General features: G+C 52.4%; 4 protein-coding genes across 4 annotated transcripts; all 4 read right to left on the bottom strand.

Annotated features, from left to right (window-relative positions):
• Window positions 1-10,393: 10,393 nt before the first annotated feature.
• On the bottom strand, window positions 10,394-10,654 carry IUM83_16780 (uncharacterized protein; the record flags this gene model as incomplete). Its single annotated transcript, XM_067941688.1, has 1 exon — window positions 10,394-10,654. The coding sequence occupies one exon, from the start codon at window positions 10,652-10,654 to the stop codon at window positions 10,394-10,396; it is 261 nt and encodes an 86-aa protein (XP_067781253.1).
• A 973-nt stretch (window positions 10,655-11,627) lies between these two features.
• IUM83_16779 (Deoxynucleoside triphosphate triphosphohydrolase SAMHD1) lies at window positions 11,628-13,561 on the bottom strand (the record flags this gene model as incomplete). Its single annotated transcript, XM_067941687.1, has 4 exons — window positions 11,628-11,711; window positions 11,788-13,038; window positions 13,127-13,195; window positions 13,268-13,561. The coding sequence occupies 4 exons, from the start codon at window positions 13,559-13,561 to the stop codon at window positions 11,628-11,630; spliced, it is 1,698 nt and encodes a 565-aa protein (XP_067781263.1).
• Window positions 13,562-16,763: 3,202 nt separating this feature from the next.
• On the bottom strand, window positions 16,764-17,795 carry IUM83_16778 (putative cdc2-related protein kinase 1; the record flags this gene model as incomplete). The annotated part of the gene is made up of 1 exon (XM_067941686.1): window positions 16,764-17,795. One exon carries the CDS (start codon window positions 17,793-17,795, stop codon window positions 16,764-16,766), a length of 1,032 nt encoding a protein of 343 aa, XP_067781268.1.
• A 3,931-nt stretch (window positions 17,796-21,726) lies between these two features.
• IUM83_16777 (Acyltransferase family) lies at window positions 21,727-22,257 on the bottom strand (the record flags this gene model as incomplete). Its single annotated transcript, XM_067941685.1, has 1 exon — window positions 21,727-22,257. The coding sequence occupies one exon, from the start codon at window positions 22,255-22,257 to the stop codon at window positions 21,727-21,729; it is 531 nt and encodes a 176-aa protein (XP_067781261.1).
• Window positions 22,258-22,672: the final 415 nt, after the last annotated feature.

Genomic DNA, 22,672 nt, shown 5'->3' with positions numbered 1-22,672 from the left:
TGTACGTATGCAGCGCCATCAAAGATGACGCTGTGGCTGCCAGCTGCACTTTGATGCGGAAACGCATCAAAGGCGCGATACTACATCGGACTCTTTCATGAGCTCCGATGGTTTCAAAGCAAGAAGACCTCTTCTCGCAGCAAAGTGCCCGAATGGCAGGCACTTTGTCAAGCTGGAACGCCTTTGTTGAGAACTTCAACAAGAGGCCGAGTGCTTACCGTGATCGGATTAAGCAAGCGCGTGATCGCTTCGAGACGTACTCGAAGCGTGGAAAGCTGGAGCAACTTCATGTTGCTGCTGAGAGGCAAATGTGCCGTGCGCTGTGCCCGAGGGCTTTCAGTGCACGAAGTGCTTTCAGGCGCGGTCCGCTTGAGCGACCGCGACCTGAACGGGTACACGTCGTTCCGTGTGCCCGAGAGTCTCAAGAGCTCTGTGCTAAGTTCTTAGCACGTGAGGGTTCGGGCGCTAGCGATGATCGCAGCGCTCGTGTTACTCCGCTGCGCCAGCGCGTACTGCTCTTCGTACGCCCTCACCATTTCCGGAACGTCCTCCAGCAAGACGTTCGGCGGCTCTATGTATCTCGATGGGGAGGAAATCCTCTCCAACGAATACGAAAACGAGCCTCTTGAGGGTTCGGTTTCGGGATACGATGGTCAACAATCCGCTCAACAATCCAGCGGGTTGAGCCGCGGGCGTCACGGATCGGCGGTGGCGGGGTGGGAACACGCCGGGTATGATCAGCCCCGGGCTGATCAGTATGCGCCTCTCCACGACCGGGTGACCGCCGTGGAGCGTCTGCAGGGCGCTGAGTTCGCCGCCCTGAAACAGGAGCTGGCGAACCAGAAGGCCCAAGTCGCGGCGGTCTCGCAGACCGCCTCGAATATCCAGGTCGAGCTGGGGACCCAGATGAAGGTTGCTCCAGCGCGTCCGCGCGCTGGAGGAGAGGTTGCTCGTCGCCGAGGCCAAGTCCTCCGCTTCTGCCTCGGCTCCTGCCGAGGCTTCGGGTCAGCCGAGCTAGATGGCTCGTGCTGCAGGTATGGCTTCAGCCGTCCGACGTAAAAGGTCGGATGGAGGCGCATGCTAGACGGTATGTCTAGCGTGTATGCGTTGCCGTGCCGTGCCAACACAGTGAACGGCCCGATGAAGCGCGGAGCAAGCTTGCTTGCTCCGAAATCCGAAACTGCATGTCTAGGCAGGTTTTGTGTAGCTAACAAAACTAACGAACCAACTTTAAATTCATTTGTGTTGCCTCTGCCCGCATTGTCTGCGTTCAGCTTCTGTTGATCAACAGAAGCTGCTATTAGTCTTGGACAAACCGAATCACGGCTTGTCTTTTGGTGATGAAACTGATTGCATCCGAGCTGAAGTCATTCAGCTCGCTCTCCGCTAGAGGCCCGGCCTCTGCGTGGTTCTGCGGTGTCTGCGCCCTGCGCAGACCCGTGGTCGTTGGCCTTGTTGTTGGGGAGTCTGCGCCCTGCGCAGACTCATGTGGTTTGTCCATTGTTGCAGCTGACACTGTGCAAGTGTCAGCGGTTTTCTGCGGCTGCAGTATTGCAGTCGTAGATCCTCCCCCACTTAAAGTGGGAGCCATCACTCCGAGTAAACTCGGTAGGCGTGGATGCCGCATGGCATTCACGTAGAACGGTGTATGCCCTGTTGAGGCATGCACTGAGTTATTGATGGCAAACTCTGCCATCGATAGGCACTCGCTCCAGTATTGGAACGAGTGAGCGTAGCTCTTCAACATATCGACGAGCACGCGATTCACGCGCTCGGTTTGACCGTCCGTCTGCGGATGATCCGCAGTCGACATGGAAAGCTGGCTCCCAAGAAGTGTAAACACTTCTTGCCACAGGTGCGCTGTGAAGCGCGGGTCTCTGTCCGACACGATGTCGGACGGCATGCCATGGTGTTTGAACACCATGTCGACGAGCAGACGGGCCGTCTGCTTCGCGGTTACCTCTGCTAGCGCCGCAGCAAGATGTACCATCTTGCTGAAACGGTCTACAAAGACCACAACACCGGTGTTTCCTTCGCTATCCGGGGGAAGACCAAAGATGAAGTCCAAAGACATGGACTTCCAACACTCCGACGGAGTCGGTAGTGATTGCAGTGGAGCCTGCGCGAATGGCGCAGGCTTCACGCGTTGGCATACCTCGCAAGCACGGATGTACTTGCGCACCCACTATACTGGTGGTGCCAGTAGAAGTCGCGCGTGAAGGACGTAAGTCTTCTCACGTCCGAGATGTCCCGCAGTCGGGGCATCATGATACTCGTACATGATCCTGAGTCGCAGGTCATGGTCATTTGGCACGACAACGCGATCCGCGTTGTCGTCGACTGCGTTGTAGAGTAGCAGTCCGTCGTGCACACGAAAGCGGTGTGCACGCGCTCGAAGGTGCTTGGGCAGCTTCTGACGGGACTTGTCAGAAGGCGCTGTGCCATAGGCCAGCAAGAGCTTCGCGTCCGCGTCGTGCGCGTACGCGGCCTTCACATCATCCAACAGAGATGATGTGGGTTTGCTCGATCGCATGGCGTCAATGGCATTGACGTCACCAGCTTCTGCATAGTCCGGCCGACGTGATAACGCGTCGGCCACCACGTTCAATCTTCCGGGTTTGTATTCGACCCGGAAGTTATACTCCGCAAAGAATGAGAGCCATCTCGCCATTCTTTGTGAAATGTGGCGACTTCACTGCGGTGCGCAGTGAAGCATGGTCGGTGTAGACCACAAATGGTCTACTCCCAAGTAAGTACACTCGGAACTTTGCGAGTGCATACTTCATGGCAAGGAGTTCCTTGTCATGCACCGGATAGTTGCGCTCAGCTGGCTTCAGCAGACGCGATTGGTAGTAGACGACACGATCACGGCCCTCGTGATCGTGCTGCATTAACGCGCATCCGATCGCGAAATCGGATGCGTCACACACTACGTAAAATGGGCGATCTTGGTCAGCCACTGCCAAGATCGGCGCCTCAGTCAAGTCCCGCTTGACTGCATCGAATGCCTTTTGGCAATCGGGTGTCCAATTCCACACAGCTTCTTTCTTAAGAAGCTGTGACAGCGGGCGGATCTTGCCCGCATAATCCTCCACGTACTTGCACAAGTACGTGGCCAAGGAACTGCCTCAGTTCCTTGACACTTGAAGGCGTTGGCCATTCATTTATCACTCTGACCTTTTCCGGGTCAGGGCGAACACCATTCTTCCCTACGAGACACCCGAGGACGGGTATCTCGCTCGCCCCGAAGATACACTTCTTCAGGTTCGCGTAGAGCTTATGCTTTCGCATAAGCTCAAGTAGCTTCCGGAGATGCACCCTGTGCATCTCTACGTCGTCTTCCGTCCACAGCCCGGCTGTGGATGAATACATCATCGAAGTAGCTCGGTGCGAAGTCGCGCACCGAGCGCAACAAGTGCGTCACGCACCTGTTGAAAGTCGCAGGGGCATTCTTAAGCCCCTGTGGCATTACTAGCCATTCCCAGAGCATGCCGTTTGGCGTGCTCACTGCCGGGAGAGGGATATCGCTCTCACGCATTAGGATTTGATAAAATCCATCTCGCAAGTCGAGAGCACTGTAAACGGTGCTCCCGGCCATCGAATCGATGATAACATCTTTTCGCGGTATCGGCGTCTGCGCCGGTACCGTCGCATCGTTCAGCTTGTTGTAGGCATGAACGATGCGCCATCCGCCCTGTGGCTTCTTGACACAGAACGTCGGAGCACTGTGCGGGGACTTTGATTCCCGCACTTGTCCTGCTTTACGACGACTTTCAAAGAAGTCGTCGATCGCTTTCACTTGCTCTCGCGGCAGTGGCCACTGCCGCGTGACACAGTACTTCGTGCCCGGCACGAGATCAATCTCGTGCTGAATGCCCTTATCCTGCGGAAGCTCCGCAGGAATGTCTTCCGGGAGTACGTCTTTGTACTCCCTCAACAATTCGTAATAGGGACTCGACTTCAGCGAGTCCCAACCTTATTCCTCGAAGCGCTCTCGCTTCGTCTTCGCACTGAGAGTGTCTTCACTCTCAGTGGTACTTCCCATGAAGAGCTGCCTCAGCTCTTCGCTCTCGCTCGCCGTTCTTTCGCTGTCCGAAGAACGCAGCCTTGCTCGATGCGTCCATCGTGCAAGTCGCGTGTAGCGCTTCCAGCTCATGGCTGGAAGCGAAGTCAACTCCGACGCCGTCGTCGGAGGACTAGCGAGTTCCATGTCACGATACTGGAATCCAGTATCGGTGCGCGTCAAGACGCTTAGCGTCTTGACATTCGGCGTCACCGCCGCAGTCTGCCCAGCAGACTGCTCTTGTTGCGTCTCGGTCCCGGACCGAGACTTGCGCAGCGATTTCCGCTTGCGCCGTCTTCTTGTTGTGCGGAGCCCGGCTCCGCACAGTTGTTCTTCTTGTCCAGGCCCGGCCGTGGACAGTCGTTCGCCGGCGGACCCTGTCCGCGGGCGCGCGGTATCAAGCCCGGCTTGACCGCATTTTCCTTCGTGCAGCCCGGCTGCACGGTAATGTGTCCTTCGCCGGCAGACCCTGTCTGCGGGCGCGCGATATCAAGCCCGGCTTGATCGCATGGCGCTTCGTCGTGCAGCCCGGCTGCACGACAGCATCTAAATTGCGTCAGTGCGGTACGTTTGCAACCGTCCGCACTGTTTGCAGCGTCAACTCCCGGAGTTGACACACCTTCGTCACCTCGACGCCATTCATTGGCGGAGCCCCTCATGACTGAGGGTGCGTCGGCTCCCGGAGCCGACGCGTCGTTGTCGACCTGACCGCTTCGGGTCAGGGACTGTCCTACACGCTTGAACGTGGGTGTTGGTTCCCGGAACCAACATATCTTTTCTTCTGACGTCGGCAGCATTGCCGACGTGGGTCTCACTTGTGCGCGCCCTCGCGCACTTCTTGGGACTCCGGGACAGCAGCATAAAGCGCTGTCTCGACTGGTGAGCCGCGCGCACCAGCAGGTGCGCGCGCTGCGGTAACAGGGCCATCGATCTCTGTTCCGCTGTCGCGTCCGAAGCGCACGAGCGTGCGCTTCTTCCAGTCTATCACCGGATCATGCCGTGCAAGCCACGGCATGCCCATTACCACGTCGAACTTATCGTCCAGGTCCAGGACGATAAAGTGTTCGACAAACACTCGTTGTTTGTACGAGAAGCGCACGTTCACGACGCGCTTCTCGGTCTTCACGATGGCACCTGTTGCCAGTCGTACCTCGAGAAGACTTCGAGGTGTATCTACCTCCTCGAAGTCAAGTCTCGACAGGCTTCGTAGTCGAACAAAGTTGTTCGACGCGCCTGAGTCTACCAATGCTCGAAGAGTCACTCGCTCTCTTCGAGTAAACCTCAAGATGACTAGGTTTGGCCTGTCATCTTGTTTCTGCAGTGAGAGCTGGTCTCACTGGGGCTGCAGTCTCAGTGTCGCGTGCCCGATGTCGGCACGCGCGACTGTATTACCAGTAGGGCGCCCCGCGCCTACTGGATGTTCGCGTTTGGTCCGCGGCGATGCCTAGCATCGCCACGACGGCCACCTCCAGGGGCATGGGAGCTGTACACTCCGTGCAAGTGACCGATCCTTCCGCAGCGGAAGCATCGCACGTTACCTCCCTGCTGCTGGTAACCAGCAGTTGTTGCGCTCGAGAGGTCCATTGGCTCCGGACCTCCCGTCCTCGCTACCGGGCGCGGTTGCGGCCTCGGTACGTTTACATGGAGTTTAGCTTGCCGCAGGCTAAACTCTTCTTGCATGGCAAGAGTGATTGCAGCTTCGAGTACTCGGGTACTCTCGGAAGAGATAGGTCTTCACAGGCCCATCTCTAAGTCCTTCATGAACGTGACGACCTTGGTCGCCTCGTCAATCGGGTTAGTCACGATATTTGATACCAAATATCGTGCGCGCTGCGCGTAAGCATGGACGTCATGCTTACCCTGCTGAAGGTCGAGGAACTCCGCCCTCGACCGGAACTCGTTTGCGGGGGCTCAAACGCTTGTTTGAGCTCCTCTTTGAACACTTCGTACGTGCTGAAGCACGTAGGATCGGAGAGTCGGCGTCCATACGCCCAACTCCTTGCGCGTCCGCCAAGGCAGGACATGGCGAACGCGACCTTCGACAGCGGGTCGACGATGCGTCGAGCCGCTATGGCTGTGTCGAGCTCGACTAGCCATCGGAGGAGAGGCTCGCCCTCTCTTCCCACGTAATTGCTTACGCTCAACTTTAATGGTTGAGTACGCGGTGTCGTCCCTGACGACGCCGTCACTGAGGAAGCAGCGTCACGCTGCTCCTTCATGATGAACCCCAGAGCAACACCATGTTGCTCCGTCGGCGATAGCGTACGCAGCATTGTAGCTATCGCCGCTTCTCCAATGACTGTTGACAGTCGTTGGAGGGCTTCCCACTCTGGGTCAGACAGGTGAGGGCAGTCTGCGCGTGCAACATGCGTTGCAGGCGTATTGGAGCTCTCCATGGGCACCTCCGTGCTCATGGGGTTCTCGGCACCGCGTTCGTACACCGCGTACGAACGTCAAGCAGTCGGTCGTTGGACGGACTACAAAGTGCTACCAGGTGTAGTGGGTCTAACTTGACTCACTACTTTAGCTTACATGTGCGCTACGTGCATGAGGACGCGGAAGTACTCAGTAATAACTTGAGTTAATTATACTTGAGTACACAAGTATGATATAAATCAAATAAAGCCTCCAAGTGACTTAGTTTAGGTAAAATGAGAACTGTATTGCTTGTAAATTGATCTTCCTCTAAAATCTGCTAAAAACTGTTTATCATCTATGAAAGGGTTGACAGCGGCTGGCTGTCAGAGCCCCGCTAATATGCATGACTCTGATTGGTAGAAAGATGCTGCTTTCTACCAATAGGATCTTTTGGGTATGCGTGGACCACTCACTGTGGTGGTCCACTTCAATGTATCCATCGGTGTGTCTTACACCAATGTGAGGAAGTATCCAAAACGTTTAACAGATAACCTATCTGTTAAATTCACAAGTGGCTTGCAGCCACTTGTACGTGTAACCCCGTTACACGCTGCCAATGCCGACTTGTTTGGCACCATCTCACGGTAGTGCGAAATCATTCCGAGGAATCGACGAAGCTCCTTCTTGCTGCTAGGCTCTGCAATTTGCTGGATCGCGTCGACTTTCTTTGATTGCGGCTGAATACCACTCGGCGTCAGTGTAAAGCCCAAGTAGTCGACCGATTCTCGAAGAATTCTGCACTTCATCGCGTTCAGCGTGACATCATGTTGGCGTAGACGCTCGAACACAATACGCCGGTGCTCAAGATCGTCGTTCTCGTTCTCCGAGAAGATCAGAATATCATCCAGATAAACGATGACGAACGGCAAGTCGCCCAAGATGCGCTCCATGCAGGCTTGTTATTCGTCGGGCGCCGTGGATATCCCCATTGGCAGGCGCTGAATTGAAATTTGCCGAAGGAAAGGCAAAAGGCAGTAGCCGCCCTACTTTGTCGAGCTAATTGCCTGGCGAAATAGCCCATGTTAGCGTCCAGCGTGCTCATGCACTTTGCCTTGTCGAGGCGCAGCAAAATCTCTTGGATTTTTGGGACGAAGTATGGGGAACGGCGAAGGTACCGGTTGAGACGGCGAAAGTCAACAAGCAGTCGGAGAGCTCCACTGGGTTTCACTAGGAAAAAAGCCGGAGCTGCTGCTTCTGAGTCGTAAATCTGTTCCACAACGTCCAGCTGCACTAGGCGATGCATTTCGCGGCGAGTTGCTTCTTCTTGACTGCGGGCAATCGAATACGGTCGCGATATTGAAGGAACGTAGTCGCTAGTCAATGGCAGTACGTAATCGGGCAAGCAAATCCTGCCTAGTCGTCCGTTGTATAAGTCGTAGTATTCCTCAAGCAATTTGAGATAACAGTGTGCCAAGGCTTCATCCAGGTACTGTGGAAGCAGGTCAGCGGGTTTCACCTCGCTTTCGTCTCCTGCAAACAGCTCATCAGCTTCATTTTCGTTGACTTCGACGAGACCACGGGCTGTAGACGTTGACATATCGTCCTCTCCGGTCTTAATCTTCATTTCGCTACCATCCCATTGCACAACACCAGCACGAAAATCAATGACAAGGCCGAGAGCAGCCATAATCTCACGGCCAATCACCATTTCATCACGGAGAGACGGCAGGACCTCGAACGTATGAATGATCACCGAGTCGCGTTTCAATCCAGGGATGCGAAAGCGAACTGTCATGGCTCCTTCACTTGATGTGCTTCCAGTAACGAGGTCGATGGACACTCTTGACGCCTTGAGTGTGCCACCTTGAGCTTGGAGGGTTTGCATAAAGTTAGTCCGGATAATTGAACGCGAGCATCCGCTATCGAGCAGAGCATGATAACGATCTTTGCCGTGTTCCAGCTTGATCGTTATTCTCATCGGGTGCGGAGTCGCCGTCGGCATGTTGTGGAGGCCCACAAACATGTACTCCTCGTCACTAGAGTTGTCAGACCGTTGGCTGCGATGCTCCACGCAAGTCTGAGGCTGTCGACGACCTCCGGATCCACGTCCACGAGCATGGTGAGCTTCATTTCGTCCGCGATTGGAGTCTGCTTGTTGATGTTCTTCGTGATGGTTATCTTGACGCAGTGCTCGACAGTCTTGTGTGTTATGCGTAGTCGTTCTGTGGAAGGTGCAGTACTTGTTGTTGTTGCTCGAGTTGCTACTGCTGTTGTTGTTCACTCTGCTGTTGTTGTAGCCACCACCTCGGCCGCGATTACCACCGCGCGGTTGGTGAGAACGACTATTTCCTCGTCCACCGGAATTGCCGCGACGGTTGGGGTGACGGGCATTGTCTTGAGCGTTATTGCGCTTGTCGTGGCCACCAGCGCGGTGCAGGCGCTGCTCACCTTGCTCGATCCTCTCAAAGAATGGGACGAGTGCAGCCACAGTTGAATAGATTTGGCCGCTGGCATCGTACTTGTTCTGCCAGTCGAATGGAAGGCCGTGCTTGTACAAGCGGCACAAGGCATCCTCGCGCATAGGCGAGTTCTCGCTTAGACGGGCGAGCGTGTGCTCATTGCGAACGGTAGCGCGAAAACGCTTGCTGTACTCTGCTAGGGTTTCGCTGCGAGTTTTCTTGATCTCCCAGAGCTCCTCCTGGAGCTTCTCGCTGTAGTCCACAGGCAGGACAACTTTGGACGCCTTGTATAGCGCGCTCCGGAAGTCCTCGTCCATGCGCACGTCATCGTCGGATATTGCAGCGTCTGCGAAGGCCTCTCGTAGATCGCCTTCCAGCAGGATTGTCGTGTTCAGGAATTTATCTTCAGCGTTCCAATGCTTGAGTTCCGCAAGTTGATTGAAGTGGTAGACCCACTCAAGAAAGTCTTTAGGGTCGCCGTCGATGAACTTCGACATCTTCTTCGTGACGACTTCTTCCTCTATTCCACGCTCCTTGTTGGCTGCGCGACGGTTATGGAGTAGGTAAGGTAGCGCTACTTGTCATCCTTCGTCAGGGCGCGGTTCATGGTGACGGGTCGGCGCGACCGGTGTACCAGGTCGCTGTTGATTTGAGTCGACTCAAAGTGCCAAGCCACGTGTGAGTTCGATAGGGAAAATTGAGAACTGATTGAATGGTTAGTGCTAGCGCTCTCGCCCTCGTGGCTAGCTACAAAGTATACAACCCTGGAGTGCGTATCCTACCAGTGAACCCAATGAAGGTGATGTAGCCAACAACCCATTGAAGCCGGATGCAGCCGGGTGAGATGGAAAGATAGAAAGAGGTCTGGGGTCTTGTCACCCCTGGGTTGGAAAAGGCTTTAGCAGCGGACAGTGGGGAAAGCTGATAAAACACGAACGGCTGAATTAACTGAAATCTATTATTGGCTTCCAACAATGACTGCTGGATGCGAAAATAGATTCCGTCATGGCTAACTTTGCCTTCTTACGGAATACATCTTACGATCAGACTCATACTGTGATGATGATGGAAGGCGTAAGTAAATTTACTTTTTCATGGGATGGTAGTACTGTTGTCAGCATACACATATATGTACTTGCAGGGCAGAGTGCCTTTGGTAAGATTTTATGCAAGCAGAATTGCCCTGTAACGAGGGTATTATATATTTGCCATAATTTTTCTTAGAAATATTTTTAAGAAAGCTTAATTGTTCTTTCAGATCGGTTGGGACTTTTTTTAGAACTTATATGCTTGAAATTAACACGTATTCATGAGTTCATCTTTGAATAGTGACGCGAGATATAGCTGAACAACTTCTTAGCACCGTCTTAATGAATCCAGCTTGATCTACCCCCACAAAGATCTCCACGACTCAATAAAGACAGCCTCCTTGTAGAGGCAATTGGCAAGCAACGTGGTGTTACCCATGTGAAAGCGCGATGTAGGATTGCGGCGACTACTGGTCCCAGTTTTTTTACGTGCTATCCGCACCCTCCTCCAGCACTGCATCCACCCCCGCCACCACCGAAACCTCCTCCACATTCACCTCCAAAGTCGCCACCCCCGTCGTAGCCTCCTCCAGTACCTCCTCGTGCATCTTCTTCCCCTGCAGCATTTCGTTTGGAAATTCTACCATAGCCTCCCCATCGATAACCTTGATAGTACCTGCCTCCACCGCTTGCACATATGCTAGAAGTCGAGATTGCTGTCGAAGCACAACTGGCGCCACTAGCATCAGTCTTCAGCTTTTGGGGGGCTTTTAAATCATTTGTCGCGCCTATTTCTTGCTTGACCCGCGGGAAGCCTCTCGCTCTCAAACACTCGCAATTATCACAGCACAACCTGGACCATGGAGCATCGCTGCTTTTGATTGCGTTGACATCGGCCCCCTTGCAACAACCCGATGCATTCCCCATACCCAGATTGCAGATGACGACTGAAAGCGCTCTTAATGTTAGAATGAGGCAAACGGAGAAGTGAGCAAGACGAACAATGCTGATATATTGCTGTAGCCATGGCGTGAATGGAGCCACAAAGTCGCTCAATGATTGGGTGAGAAGGGATTAGCAGGTGTATCGCGAGCTCGGGCTGCTGCCTGACGATGCACCCGAACTCAATTTGGTACGTGTAATACAGTTCATGTTCGTCGGTATTCATTTTCAATATTTTTTTATTAGCGAGGCTTCAAATAATAATACTGATCCGCACGAAAATTCGATGTGCCATATCTCGTTCAACATCGTCCTTGAATACGCCAGCCTCCGGGTCCTCTGCCCCCTGTCCCCGCGCGACGTGCGTCAACTGGATGCCCGCAACCAACCTAACCATTTTTCCACATGTGCTGACCCCGAACTCGATCGTGTTTCCTCCCAAGTCCTCCAACCAGGTGCTGCGGCTTCGTTGGAGCGTGTCGGCTTCAAGAGAAGAGCAAGGAAGGAGATCACGGCATGGCAGACCCAGGTGAACTCTCATGTGTCCAAGCAACTCAACCACCACCAAGCAAACGGACATCAAGCTTCCCAGAAATGGGCTTCAAGTTCACTAGAAAAAAAATCGGCATCAAGCCCTCAAGAACAATGCCCACCATGGCCAACTAGGCAGTGCCTACGATCTCTTCACCATCGATTCGATACGGGATACGTCTTCGTTCTTGAATACATCGACATTTTTCGTGTATTACGTTCTATCCAAACGCTCTTCAAAGGCGGTTAAGCTCGAAACTCAAGCGGATACACTTGTGAATGATTAAACTTGCCACACCACTTTTCAAACGCCTCTCGGACTGGTGCCACCTACAAGCCCGCACACACATATCGTCAGGCTCAATCTAGGGCATACATAGATCTCAAAACAAATACGTGGCCTTACCAAGCGTGGTTCCTTCACGAAGACTCGAATACAGAACTCGTCAAACTTGCGGGGACTGAACATTTCGTACGCACACTCGGGTAGGCGGAAGCACCTCGCGCTAGCTGTAGCATTCTTCGAGTAAAACCGGACGTGCTGTAGCGGATCTTCCTTCCCTTTCCCGTAGTGCACATACATAAACTCCAATATCACCTTGGCCTTCTCGGTTTCAAATCCACGGCTTGTGGAACATCGCAGCACCTCATTCAGAAGCATGTCCTCATTTTTCAGCCGGGAATGGTCTGTGATTGCAGTTTTGCCGACGAAGTTGTAGTACGGTTTTGAATAAATACGGTTTAGAAGCAACCTCGCCTCCTCCAACTCGGGCGATTCGCTCTCCTGGACCTTCAAGAGAACACGGTCATCGAAGTGCTGGTACGCCTCCATACAAGACATGATCTCCGAGATGCGCTTCCCTTTAATTGTCAAGTGGTCGTTTGCTGAGATCAAGATATCGCACAGCATGTAATCGATCGCGCGAACGCCTTTATGCTGGTATACAGACTGGTGGAATTCAAATCGAGTGCGAAAAACCTGCATGATCTGGCCCGGCAACTTCTCAGGAAAACACACCACCATATTCTCGTCAGGATCCTCTCGATCGACCAACACTCGAGCATTGCGGATAAGCAAGTCCGTATCGCACGACATTTTTGCTCCGGTGTGAAGCGAGTCGCGCATGAAGTAGTCCAGCTTGTCCACGTCAAGGCCGCTGTGAGCGTTGTTTACGATGTCGTACAGAAAGCGCTGGTTGCGAGATGGTCTTCCACGAAGAACGCCAGTAGAGTTCGGGAGAGGTCCACCCCAAACGAGCTCCTTGATGAAGATCACATCCTGCTGCGTCAACCCGTAGTCCTCGACGCAGATCTTGTTCTGTGCCAGCAGGAAGTCGAACATGTCCACGGATCCTTGCTCGTGAGACCACTTGAAGGACTCACCGATGAGCTTCTTCTTGCGCAGTTGGTCCAGGAACAATCCATCGAAGACGTGGCTGAATGGTCCGTGACCAAGATCATGACACAGGCCTGCAATCTTGATACAGAGGACGTCTTCCTTGGTTATGGGCAGCCAAGGCTGGTGCGAGCGGATGCTCTCCACCATCTTCTCCGCCAGGTAGGCCACTCCGAGACAGTGTTCGAAGCGGGAGTGCGTAGCTCCAATGTACACAAAACTGGCAGGACCAAGTTGGTGCAGATTACGAAGTCGTTGGAACTACCAAAGCGTACCGATTAGACCGTCAGCACCGATCGTCAGTACTGATACTGCAGCTAGGGGTGGCAGGGATGCAAACATGACGTACTTGTAAGGTGTCGATGATCTTCATACAGATCGGTTCGAATGTCATGAGCCCATGGACACAATCTTTAATCTACAGACACAACACCAATCTCAGAAAAAGCAGGAATTCTACCCAAATACCAGTCCCATCTTGTTTACGTACCGCTTTTCTCTCGTGGAGCCTTAGACCTCTCTTTTGCGGCCCCATTGCGTGCTCTGTGAGTTTACTGCTCCAACTTGTTGACATCTCGCTCGTCCTCTTCTTCTCGCCTGCATCCACGGGCGAATCAAGGGCTTCCTGGTACGAAAACAACGCGTCCGTCATGCCACCGGTGTCGTCGCTCGATGATCCATCGCTCAAAACGTCACGTAGTTCCCCTCTAGCTTCCAGCTTTTGCCGTTTGGTCGGAGACTGCCTGAACGTCGCGTTGACCTCTTCTTGATTCTTCTTGGTCATGTATCGATGTTCGTGCCTTCTTCAGTAAAAATTCGGAAATGGATAGTAGAAGCTGGAAGCGGCAAGCTTTCGACTCGGCTATTCTGCAAATCTACCCAAATTGATGTTTCACTTGCTGGCGTGAATGCAGACTGGGGTGTGGTGAGTGCGGAGAGATTGCGAGGACGATAGCAACTGACGCATGGCTTTCGTACCTAATACAGCAGGTAGTTGGTATACTTAGCTTTTGTATGATTTTCAGCTTTATCTGTCGATGGACTCCCAACTGATTATAGGACGACGTTGGATGGCGTGGTGAACCTTTAGATTTGCGTGTTGTCGGAGGAGTTCGTCTAATTGTCTAGTGTACGCCAACCGCAATACTTCCAGGGGGCTGCAAGTATCCTTTTCGTCTTTCCCTGAATCAGCGTGAAGTTTTGCATATTTAGGAGACGTCCAAGTCGCGTGGTGTTACGTGACTAATATGCTTGAAGGTCTTCACCACGTCTCCGAACTCGAATAGTTGGAGCTCATGCAAGCGGTGCTTCTAGTTCGGCTTTTGGGCTATGCGTGGTTTGTGCTCAGGGAAAATAACACTGCTCCAAATGGAAATGAAAACAAAGACACAAGGTACGGATCACTAGATGAAAAAAGACTTGACCGAGCGATTTTACAACAAAAATATTATAATTACTTCACGCAGTGACTCATTACGATCCCACTGGCCAGCAGCTCGGGCGGCCATTCGACCCAACAAGCGATGTCTTCACCGCTGCTGGCCGTCGAGTTGGTGCTTCGCCACCAAAACGAAGACGCTTCCTTTGATCACCTCATCGCCGACTACCTGGGCCAGACAGAGACCTGCGACTCAGTGACACCTGCAGTTTTGGATCCACAACGCTGCTGGACTGAATGTGGGAATGCACCCCCACCTCTGCTACCGACAGAACTTTCAATTGGTCGCTGATGAATTATCTCCTGTTGGACCGTCGCTACTGCCAGTATCAATTCTACCTATCGATATTGAACGCTGGCAGTAGTGGTAACCTGCCAGTGATCAAGTGGTTGATGAAACATTTCCCGGGCTGTGTGGTACTGGTACCAGTAGTTGTGTTGCAGTGTCTGCCAATCGTCGAGGCAGTGACAATCCCAGCCGCTGGAATAGGGAATTGGATATTGGAACGGGTGATACGGTGTCAACAGCACACCCCTACAGCTTGGAAAATGGCAGCGTGATGGAGTGGGGAGGGCATGGCAAGCTGTATGCTGCAGCTCGGAAGCACTACGACATCGTTCGGTTTCTCTACGAAAACTGACTTCATGGCGGGTATGATGCCCTATACGGTACAATCGCAGCCGTTGCTCGAGCTGGAGAGACGGATCTTGTGAACGTTTTGTTGCCTCCTGGCCAGACTGACTTCGAGTTCGAAGAGTACAGTGTATTCATCAGACCTCGTTGTGATCGAGCGTAGGCTAGACGTTGGCCTACTGGACAATGCGGTGCTCGCTGGAATCGCACTGAAAGAAGTCGCAGGATCTGGACGCCTAGACCCCTTGCATCGAATTTGGAAGAAACACGAGCATCTCCCTCCTACTGCACAATTGGATGGAAGGGATGTCAATGGCGTGCCAGAATGGAGATCTAACCATTTTGCAGTGGATAATGGAGCACGCTTTGCGTCGAGCGACGATCGAGATGTTCAAGATGTACGCATATGGCTTATCTCGTTTCGGTACGCAGCAACGAACGGAAACCATGTTGATGTGATGCAATACATCTACGAGCAAGGCATCGCTGTTGACTATGGGGAACCGTTACTTTGTGCAATTCGCATGGACAACACGGACGCTGTAATGTGGCTGCTGGAACATTTCCCTCCGTCGAAGAAACTACCAGAATTTTGTGTACTACATAGTACCAGTGCAATCTGCGAGGCTTGAGCGTGTGGGGATGCTGCAGTATTTCTAGAATGTGGAGGAACTGGAGGTGCCTGGGTTTCCTGGCTCAAACCCGTTGTCAATTTGATATTCACGAACTGAAGTCTCTTCCCTCGTGTTGGCGTCTGGACCCAATACGCACTCAAAGCAGCTCATACCCGATCTCGGCCCTCAAGCTGGCAACCGAAAGACGCCATGGATCACGCCGCAGTAAATGGACAACTGGAAACAGTCAAATGGCTCCACACAAATCGACCCGATGGGCAGGCCTCTACCAATACAGATATTTCCCATATTTCTCAGTAAATACGACCTCGTTTGAAGAGCAAAATATGGGAAATATGGTATTCAAAGTTTACCGAGCGATTGCAGGTCATCTACGAATCTAGAGTAGTTACACGGTGTCACTGCTCGTAATTCAAGCGCTAGGTCAGTTAGTGAAGCCCTCCAATTCGTTTTCTCACCCCCAATAAGTGAGACGTCTTACTCAACAAACTGTGGCAGTGTTTGGGAAGAAAGTGGCGATACTCCCACAGAAACTTGTAAATATCGGGAACCTGGAGAAAGCTTCGGCGAGTTCCCACATTGCCTGAAAGCTGGCGAGACGATGATCAAAAACTGTCGATCGCCGCACGAAGCGGCTTGTTACTGGTGTTCTCTCTGCTGAGACTCTTGAACTCCTGACCAATCTTGTTAATACCTTCCTCTCCATAGTATTGAAGAAGTCGGTCGTGACGACCTTCAATTGTCGCTGCGAGCTCCACTATCGTGCTCGTCGCAAGGTCTTTTGGGGTCACCGGCGGCTAATATCCATTTGTTTTTAGTCAGAGCGTGAATCTGTGAAAGCACTAAAACATACGTTATCGCAACTGCGTTGACCACGGTTTTCGTTTGCCCTTCTCAAAGTGATTTTAGATATGTGCACACCTACAGGTCGAGATTGATCACATAGGTCGTTGCAGCCGTGTGCGAAATTGCGAAGCTTCCGCTGATTTAGTATTCGTTGGTGTCGAGCTCTTCTATTGTGTTCTGAAAAGAGGGTCCATGCACGCGTACGTCATCTAAGGAAACTTTAGCAACTTAGCAGTTTTTGCATGCACCCAGCAAAATACGCAATTCGTTTTCAAATACTAATGAAGTTACCAGCGTATTGGCCGCAAATGTTGTTAGTATACCTATGCTCAAATAGGCCATGCACTAGTAGAAACAGAACTTCAACACTGCACGGATATTGAATAAGCCTATACATGCGAAACATGCACGAACACTAGCAGCGCTGATGCGTTTAGTCGCAGCTACTAGAACCCCCACCGTCGTAGCCCCCTCCCGTGTCGTACCCTCCCCCAACATCATAACTCCCACCAGCGTCATAAGATGGCCCGGAGTCATAACTTCCCCCAGCGTCATAAGATGCGCCAGAATCATAACTGCCACCAGCGTCATAGGATGGTCCAGTGTCATAACCCCCACCTGGGTTGTCGCCTCCACTGTCACAGGCCCCAGTGTTGTTGTCGTCGTTTCCTGGTGCCCCATCGGCGTAGTAGTTGTTACCGTTGCAGTCATTGTTGTAATCACTGTTGTGATAGTTGTCTCCAGCGCAGTTGTCTCCGTGGTGGTGGTCGTGGTGATGATTTTGAACGGTGTCGGGGTTGTCGTAATAGTAGATGTTGTCGTATGTCCCGTAGTATCTGTCGTTCGTGTGCACCGATGTGGCGTCACTACAGTATCTTCTTTCTTGGTACGTTTGCGCGCGGATGGGATTCTGTGTCGACCTCGCAGGCATTTTTATTGGCAACGCCGTTGTCGGTCTCACACCACGGAGATGCTGAGTCGAGGTGTCTAGTTGTTCGTCCTCAACGACGTCGCACAGAGCGGCCAGGGTTTCGTCGATGGGGGTAAATGTCTTGCCATCATAGTAGCCATGGTGGGGGTCTTCGTGTTCAACAGCGTCATAGACTCCACCCAGCGTGTCATCTATTGGCACCGTGGGAACATAGTTCGGCATGTACTTGGTGAAGCTCTCCTTTCTTCCCTTCCTTGGCTCTGTAGAGGTGGGTCGCGTTTTCTTCTTCCTCCGCTTCTTGGCCGATGAACCTGCTGCCTTGACGGTGTCTTCACGTTGGTTGGTATTGCCTTTCTTCTTCATTTGTCCGGTTGACTTGTCACCAGATCTTGCCCCACCTTGTTTCTTGCTGCCATCCTTGGCCGATTGCTTGGTAGCTTGATCCGGGGAAGCGAAGAGCCCTTGATGCATCTTTTCCACCATCTTGCGGGTATTCGAGTCGCTGTGCCTGCCGTGCCGCACGGCGTTCCCCATGGTTGTTTGCGGTAAATTGGTGACTGGATCCACTGCGTGTTGGTCCACCACAATGTACGCACTTGAACACTTGAAATACCAGCAGAATCCAAGGCACATGGATAAAAATGGGTGTAGTAAGTTTCAGTTTGTGTCATGTCCTGGTGCGTTTTCTGTTCGTACTCGACAGATGCAGGTCACGAATCGTTGCATACGATAATCATACGTGTAATATATCAGGCTATAAAATCCAAGACGGAATTTTGAGGACAGCAGAAGGTGTACTGTAGACTCGCTACCCCGTTGACGCAATGCCAACTCTCGAGATTCTGGAGTACAGAGTAAGTTCGTTGAAAGACAACGTGTTTCAGATAGAAGCGCGTGGATTTGATACTGTTTTCGCCAAAAGTCGCTAGGTAAGTGGCTGGCACGGCTTCAGTAGAAATATCGATTGAGCACGTATTCATGTGCTGGTACGATTGGGTTTTATCTTGCGGTTCCGATTTCTTGCAAGGACTCGTCGTCCAGCAGGCCAGCGTTGAACAGTATCTCGATCACCATCGGGTCGCAAGAGGGCAACCAGTCCTCTAGTCGTCTTCAGCCAGCAACAGCGCCAGAAGACTCCTATCGTCAGTGTGCAGCAGGGTCTCGATACTGCTGCATGAGTCACTTGGCGGATCGTGCGGCGTGTTCTCGTAGAGAAACCGAACGATATCACGTCGCCTCCCACCCAGAGCCCTCACCATACTGCGACCGCTCCACTTGACCACGTTACCGCTAGAGTCGGAACCAAGATATCGTCTGTTCCAGTTTCAACTTTCCTCTTCTTTCGACTGGGAACCTCCTGATTTTCTCGACTAACGGCGTGCTCCAGTAGAAAGCGTAGTATATCCAGTCGACCTTTATCCGCGCGATCTCCACCACAGCTGCCGGCACTTCACACCTCGGGAAATGCTGCATCAGCCACTCCACCACTCGTAATTCCCACTTTTCAACAGCGACCGATATGGACTTGTGGAATTGGTATTGGTAGTAGTGCGGGTCCGACCGAAGATAATTCATCAGCGACCAATGGGAAGTTCTGTCGGTACTGAAGGTGGGCATCCTTCCCACATCCAGTCCAGCAGCGAAGTGGATCCGAATTTGCAGGCGTCACTCAGCGGCAGGTTCCTGTCGGGACCCAGACAGTCGGTGATGAGGCGTCCGATATGTCGAAACTGGCATCTTTCTGGTGGTGGCGGAGAACCCGCTCGACGACCTGCAGCGGAGTAGATATCGCTGCTGGAAGGCAAGTTGTCGAATGGCACGCTTCGGCGGATCGGAGTCGAGTTGTTGACCAGTCGTCGTATGATAATGAGTCATTACGCAAAGTTGATGAAGTTGTTAAGAAATAACCGATTGTGCGAGGATTTAGTACGTTAAAGGTCAGGTTTAATAGCACGTCGCCCTTCCTTCGCCTACATCCACTTGTCATCAACAGAGGTCGCTGATGGGTCTATCCGATAGCCCAGGATTTTAGCTTTCTGAAAAAAAGTTTAAGGTTTTGGTCGTCGGGTCTTGTTGCCTCGGGCAATCGGCCGTAATTTCTCTTCTACTTCGAGTTTAGATGTCCTAGAGGAAGCCAAGACGCCGCGCTTTCGCCCAGTTGTCGTCGCTGAAAAACCTCAAAACCACGATAGTGCTACATTTGACGACTGCTTTTTCCCCACATCGGAAGAAAGCAAACCCAGGACAGGCGGGTATACTAATAACCTCTATACCAACCCGTACATACGCCATAGTTCGCAACCAAAACCGCAGAGTGTATTTTTCAAGATGAGCCGGGTAATGTTCTTCCAACCAGCATGGAAGGTGTGCCAACAAGCCATGACATCTATAATAACTACTGTTCCTTAATTTCTGCAAAAACCATGGTGGGAGCACGTAGTCGTCACGCGAATGCAGATAAAGCAGCACCTCGAGAGCGTTCGCAGAATCCCATGAACTGCTCATAGGCGCTAGCTCTCTATGATGCTCCAAATAGTCACCAATTTTGTAATCGGGGATCCGTAGCTGCAGCCAACACGCCACATGCAAATGGCCCGATCTAACGGCTCGGTCGATCGCCATGCGTGTATGAGACCTCGGACAATTTTCATACAGCCACTTCACTGTTTCGAGATGCCCGTATTCTGCAGCACCGTACATCGCAGAACTGGTGCATCCTTCAGAACGATTACAGTGCAGCCACTGCACAACCTCCAAGTGACCGTGGCGCGCGGCCCAATCCATCGCACGCTGTGTGCACCCCTCGGGTCGGTTCAGGTGAAGCCATTCCACCACTTTCAAACGACCATAACGTGATGCAATATCCATAGTGTCGGCCTCGCACTTTTGCACGCGGTTCGCTTGAAACCATTTGAGCACTTCTAGATGGCCACCTCTTGCAGCCCAGAACATAGGGTCTTTTACAGAAGACCACCACGAATCCGTTCGATTGAGCCGTCTACGTTTATCTCTTTCGGCTTCGATTGACAAGCTCCAGTCATGAAAAGCCCTTAAAATCTCGAGATGGCCATACTCGGCACATTTGTCAATTGCTCTGATCTTTGGTATAAACTTGTCATCATAGGAGTAAGCGCTAAGTAACCACTTGACAGAGCTGACCTGTCCTCCTTCAATCGCTGCGCGCATAGCGGCATAAAATCTGCAAGTGAGGCCTTGTTTGTAAAGGAAATCCATCGCCTCCACATGACCTCTCTTCGCCGCTACAGCAACTAAGTCGCGGATTGACTTTTCTTTCGATAGCTGATCCAACGCCCCCCTCCCCAGGGGCTGTTCTACAAGCCACTGCAACATCGAAGTGTTCCCACATGTGCCTGCCTCGTAAATAGCGTGAGCCCAATAAGTTTTCCAACGCTCACCATTATCTGCAAGAGGGGAATGAAGAAGCAAAACTTGCTGCGCGAGACCCAAACTTCCACTGGATGCCAAACCCGGCAATGTCGAGGCAGCTAGTTCTTCATCGCGCCGCAAATATCCACAGGTCAGCATCCATTCAATCATTTCGACCCTTGGACAACCAGCACCATAGTCTAGCAAACATCGACCGCTGGGGAGCATCCGTTCTGCAACACGAAAGTCCCCGACACATAAAGCATGCTTGATAGCAGTTATCCGAGACGTGTTGTCCAGAGGTAGTCCTTCGTTCAGATATTCAACGAGCTCTCCGTTCTCGATGGCTTTTATTATTGTTGCACTGGCCCAGAAATTGGTAGCACCATTGAAGTTCACTGTGCCCTCATTTTTAACAATAGGATTGCTGCCTTGGCATCGAGACAGAGATCTATGGGCCAACAAGCAGTGCAACACACGGAGATAGCCGTTCTCTTTCGCTCTGTCGGCCACAGTTTCTGGGGCTTCACATCCCGGAAAGTGGGCAAAAATCCACTCCACCATTGGCAAATCTCCTCGACTGGCCGCTGCTTCCAGTGATTTGGCGAACTGCCAGTTGCGGTAATGCGGGTCCGATCGCAAAAAGTTCGAGAGAGACCACCCGGGTGCTCTGTCGGCAGGACGAGTGCAGCTAGCATCCCAGATCCATTCCAACAGCGCGATGGAACCATACTTGCACGCATCACTGAGTGAGAGATACGGTGACGGACCCAAGAAGTTGGAGATAGTATGGGTACTTTGCTCCACGGCGGCATTGGCGGGGTGATAGCGCAGCACGAACTTCAAATTAGTGAGCATTGCTCCAGAAGATTTTCCTTACGGTTTCTTGTGCAACGTACAACAGGAACTGAGAGAAAGAGCGAAGTATCGGCTTCGCAATTTTCTTGGTCCAAGAACCTCAATCTGAGTGTAACTTGATAATCTGATCAAGAAATTCAAATTTCAGCATAGAATGTAGCAATACATCTGCAAAATCAGTTTGTGACGTGATCGACTAAAAGTGTCCCCAGACGTCCCCCTAGAACCACCGCTTGTAGCCGCTGCGGACCTCGTAGGTGCAGGTGTCCTCGCCCGTGAGGTGGTTCCTGCGCTCGAACTTGACGTAGAGCTCGCCCGAGGGCAGGTGCTCGTAGTAGATGCCCCCGAAGTCGATGCGGACGCTGTCGCCGTCGGGCTGGTCGGGCGCCTTGCGCACTTGGCGGTTGAAGCAGTCCTCCTGCGGGAGCACCCCGAGCAGCTTGACGCTGCGACAGCCACTGATTACGCATCCGGGCTGGGTGTAAGTCTCCAGCTTCACGACGGCCGAGAGTCTGGCGGGCCGCTCGGCCGCCTGCATCACGAGCGTCGCGTCCGTCGACACGTCCACGGGCACCACAGTGTAGCCATATTTCACGTGGCTCACGCAACCGGGGGAGCCGTCGGCGCAGCGGTCCGCGGCGTGCGGGTCCAGCACCCACTCGAAGGCGGAAGGTTGGCTCAGTTGGCGCAGCCCTGAGGCGCTGCAGACCGCGGCCAGCGACGCCAGGAAGAGCAGGACGGGCGCTGGCATCTTTTTGATTCTGATCGCGCAAAAATCCGAGATGATTGGCAAAAATCCGACATAATCCTGAATTTCTCAGTTTTTAGGACTACAAAAATACAGTATTGCCTGATTAATACCATATAGATTTCAGCATGGTTAGGAATCACGCAAAGGTAGGCATCAGTACCATTGTTTCTGATCGTTATGAGAGGGAGGGAGGGAGGATATAGAGCGTTGTGTGAGCTGGTCGAGATAGGGGCATGTAAATGGAATTGACCCCTCCGCTAACACGGATCAAAAACCCAGAGAATTTCAAGCGGAAACAACGCTTGTCGTTAAAGAAGCCCGGATCTCCATCCGGGACAAAGCGGCCATGGCTGTGACACCCGTCCCCTTTAATTAAAACCCTACCCTAGTTGGCTCTTTTCCTGAATTGAAATTC

Source organism: Phytophthora cinnamomi (genome assembly GCF_018691715.1).
Source record: "Phytophthora cinnamomi strain GKB4 chromosome Unknown Contig119, whole genome shotgun sequence".
Classification (NCBI taxonomy): Eukaryota; Oomycota; class Peronosporomycetes; order Peronosporales; family Peronosporaceae; genus Phytophthora; species Phytophthora cinnamomi.
This window is presented reverse-complemented; position numbering and strand designations above follow the sequence as displayed.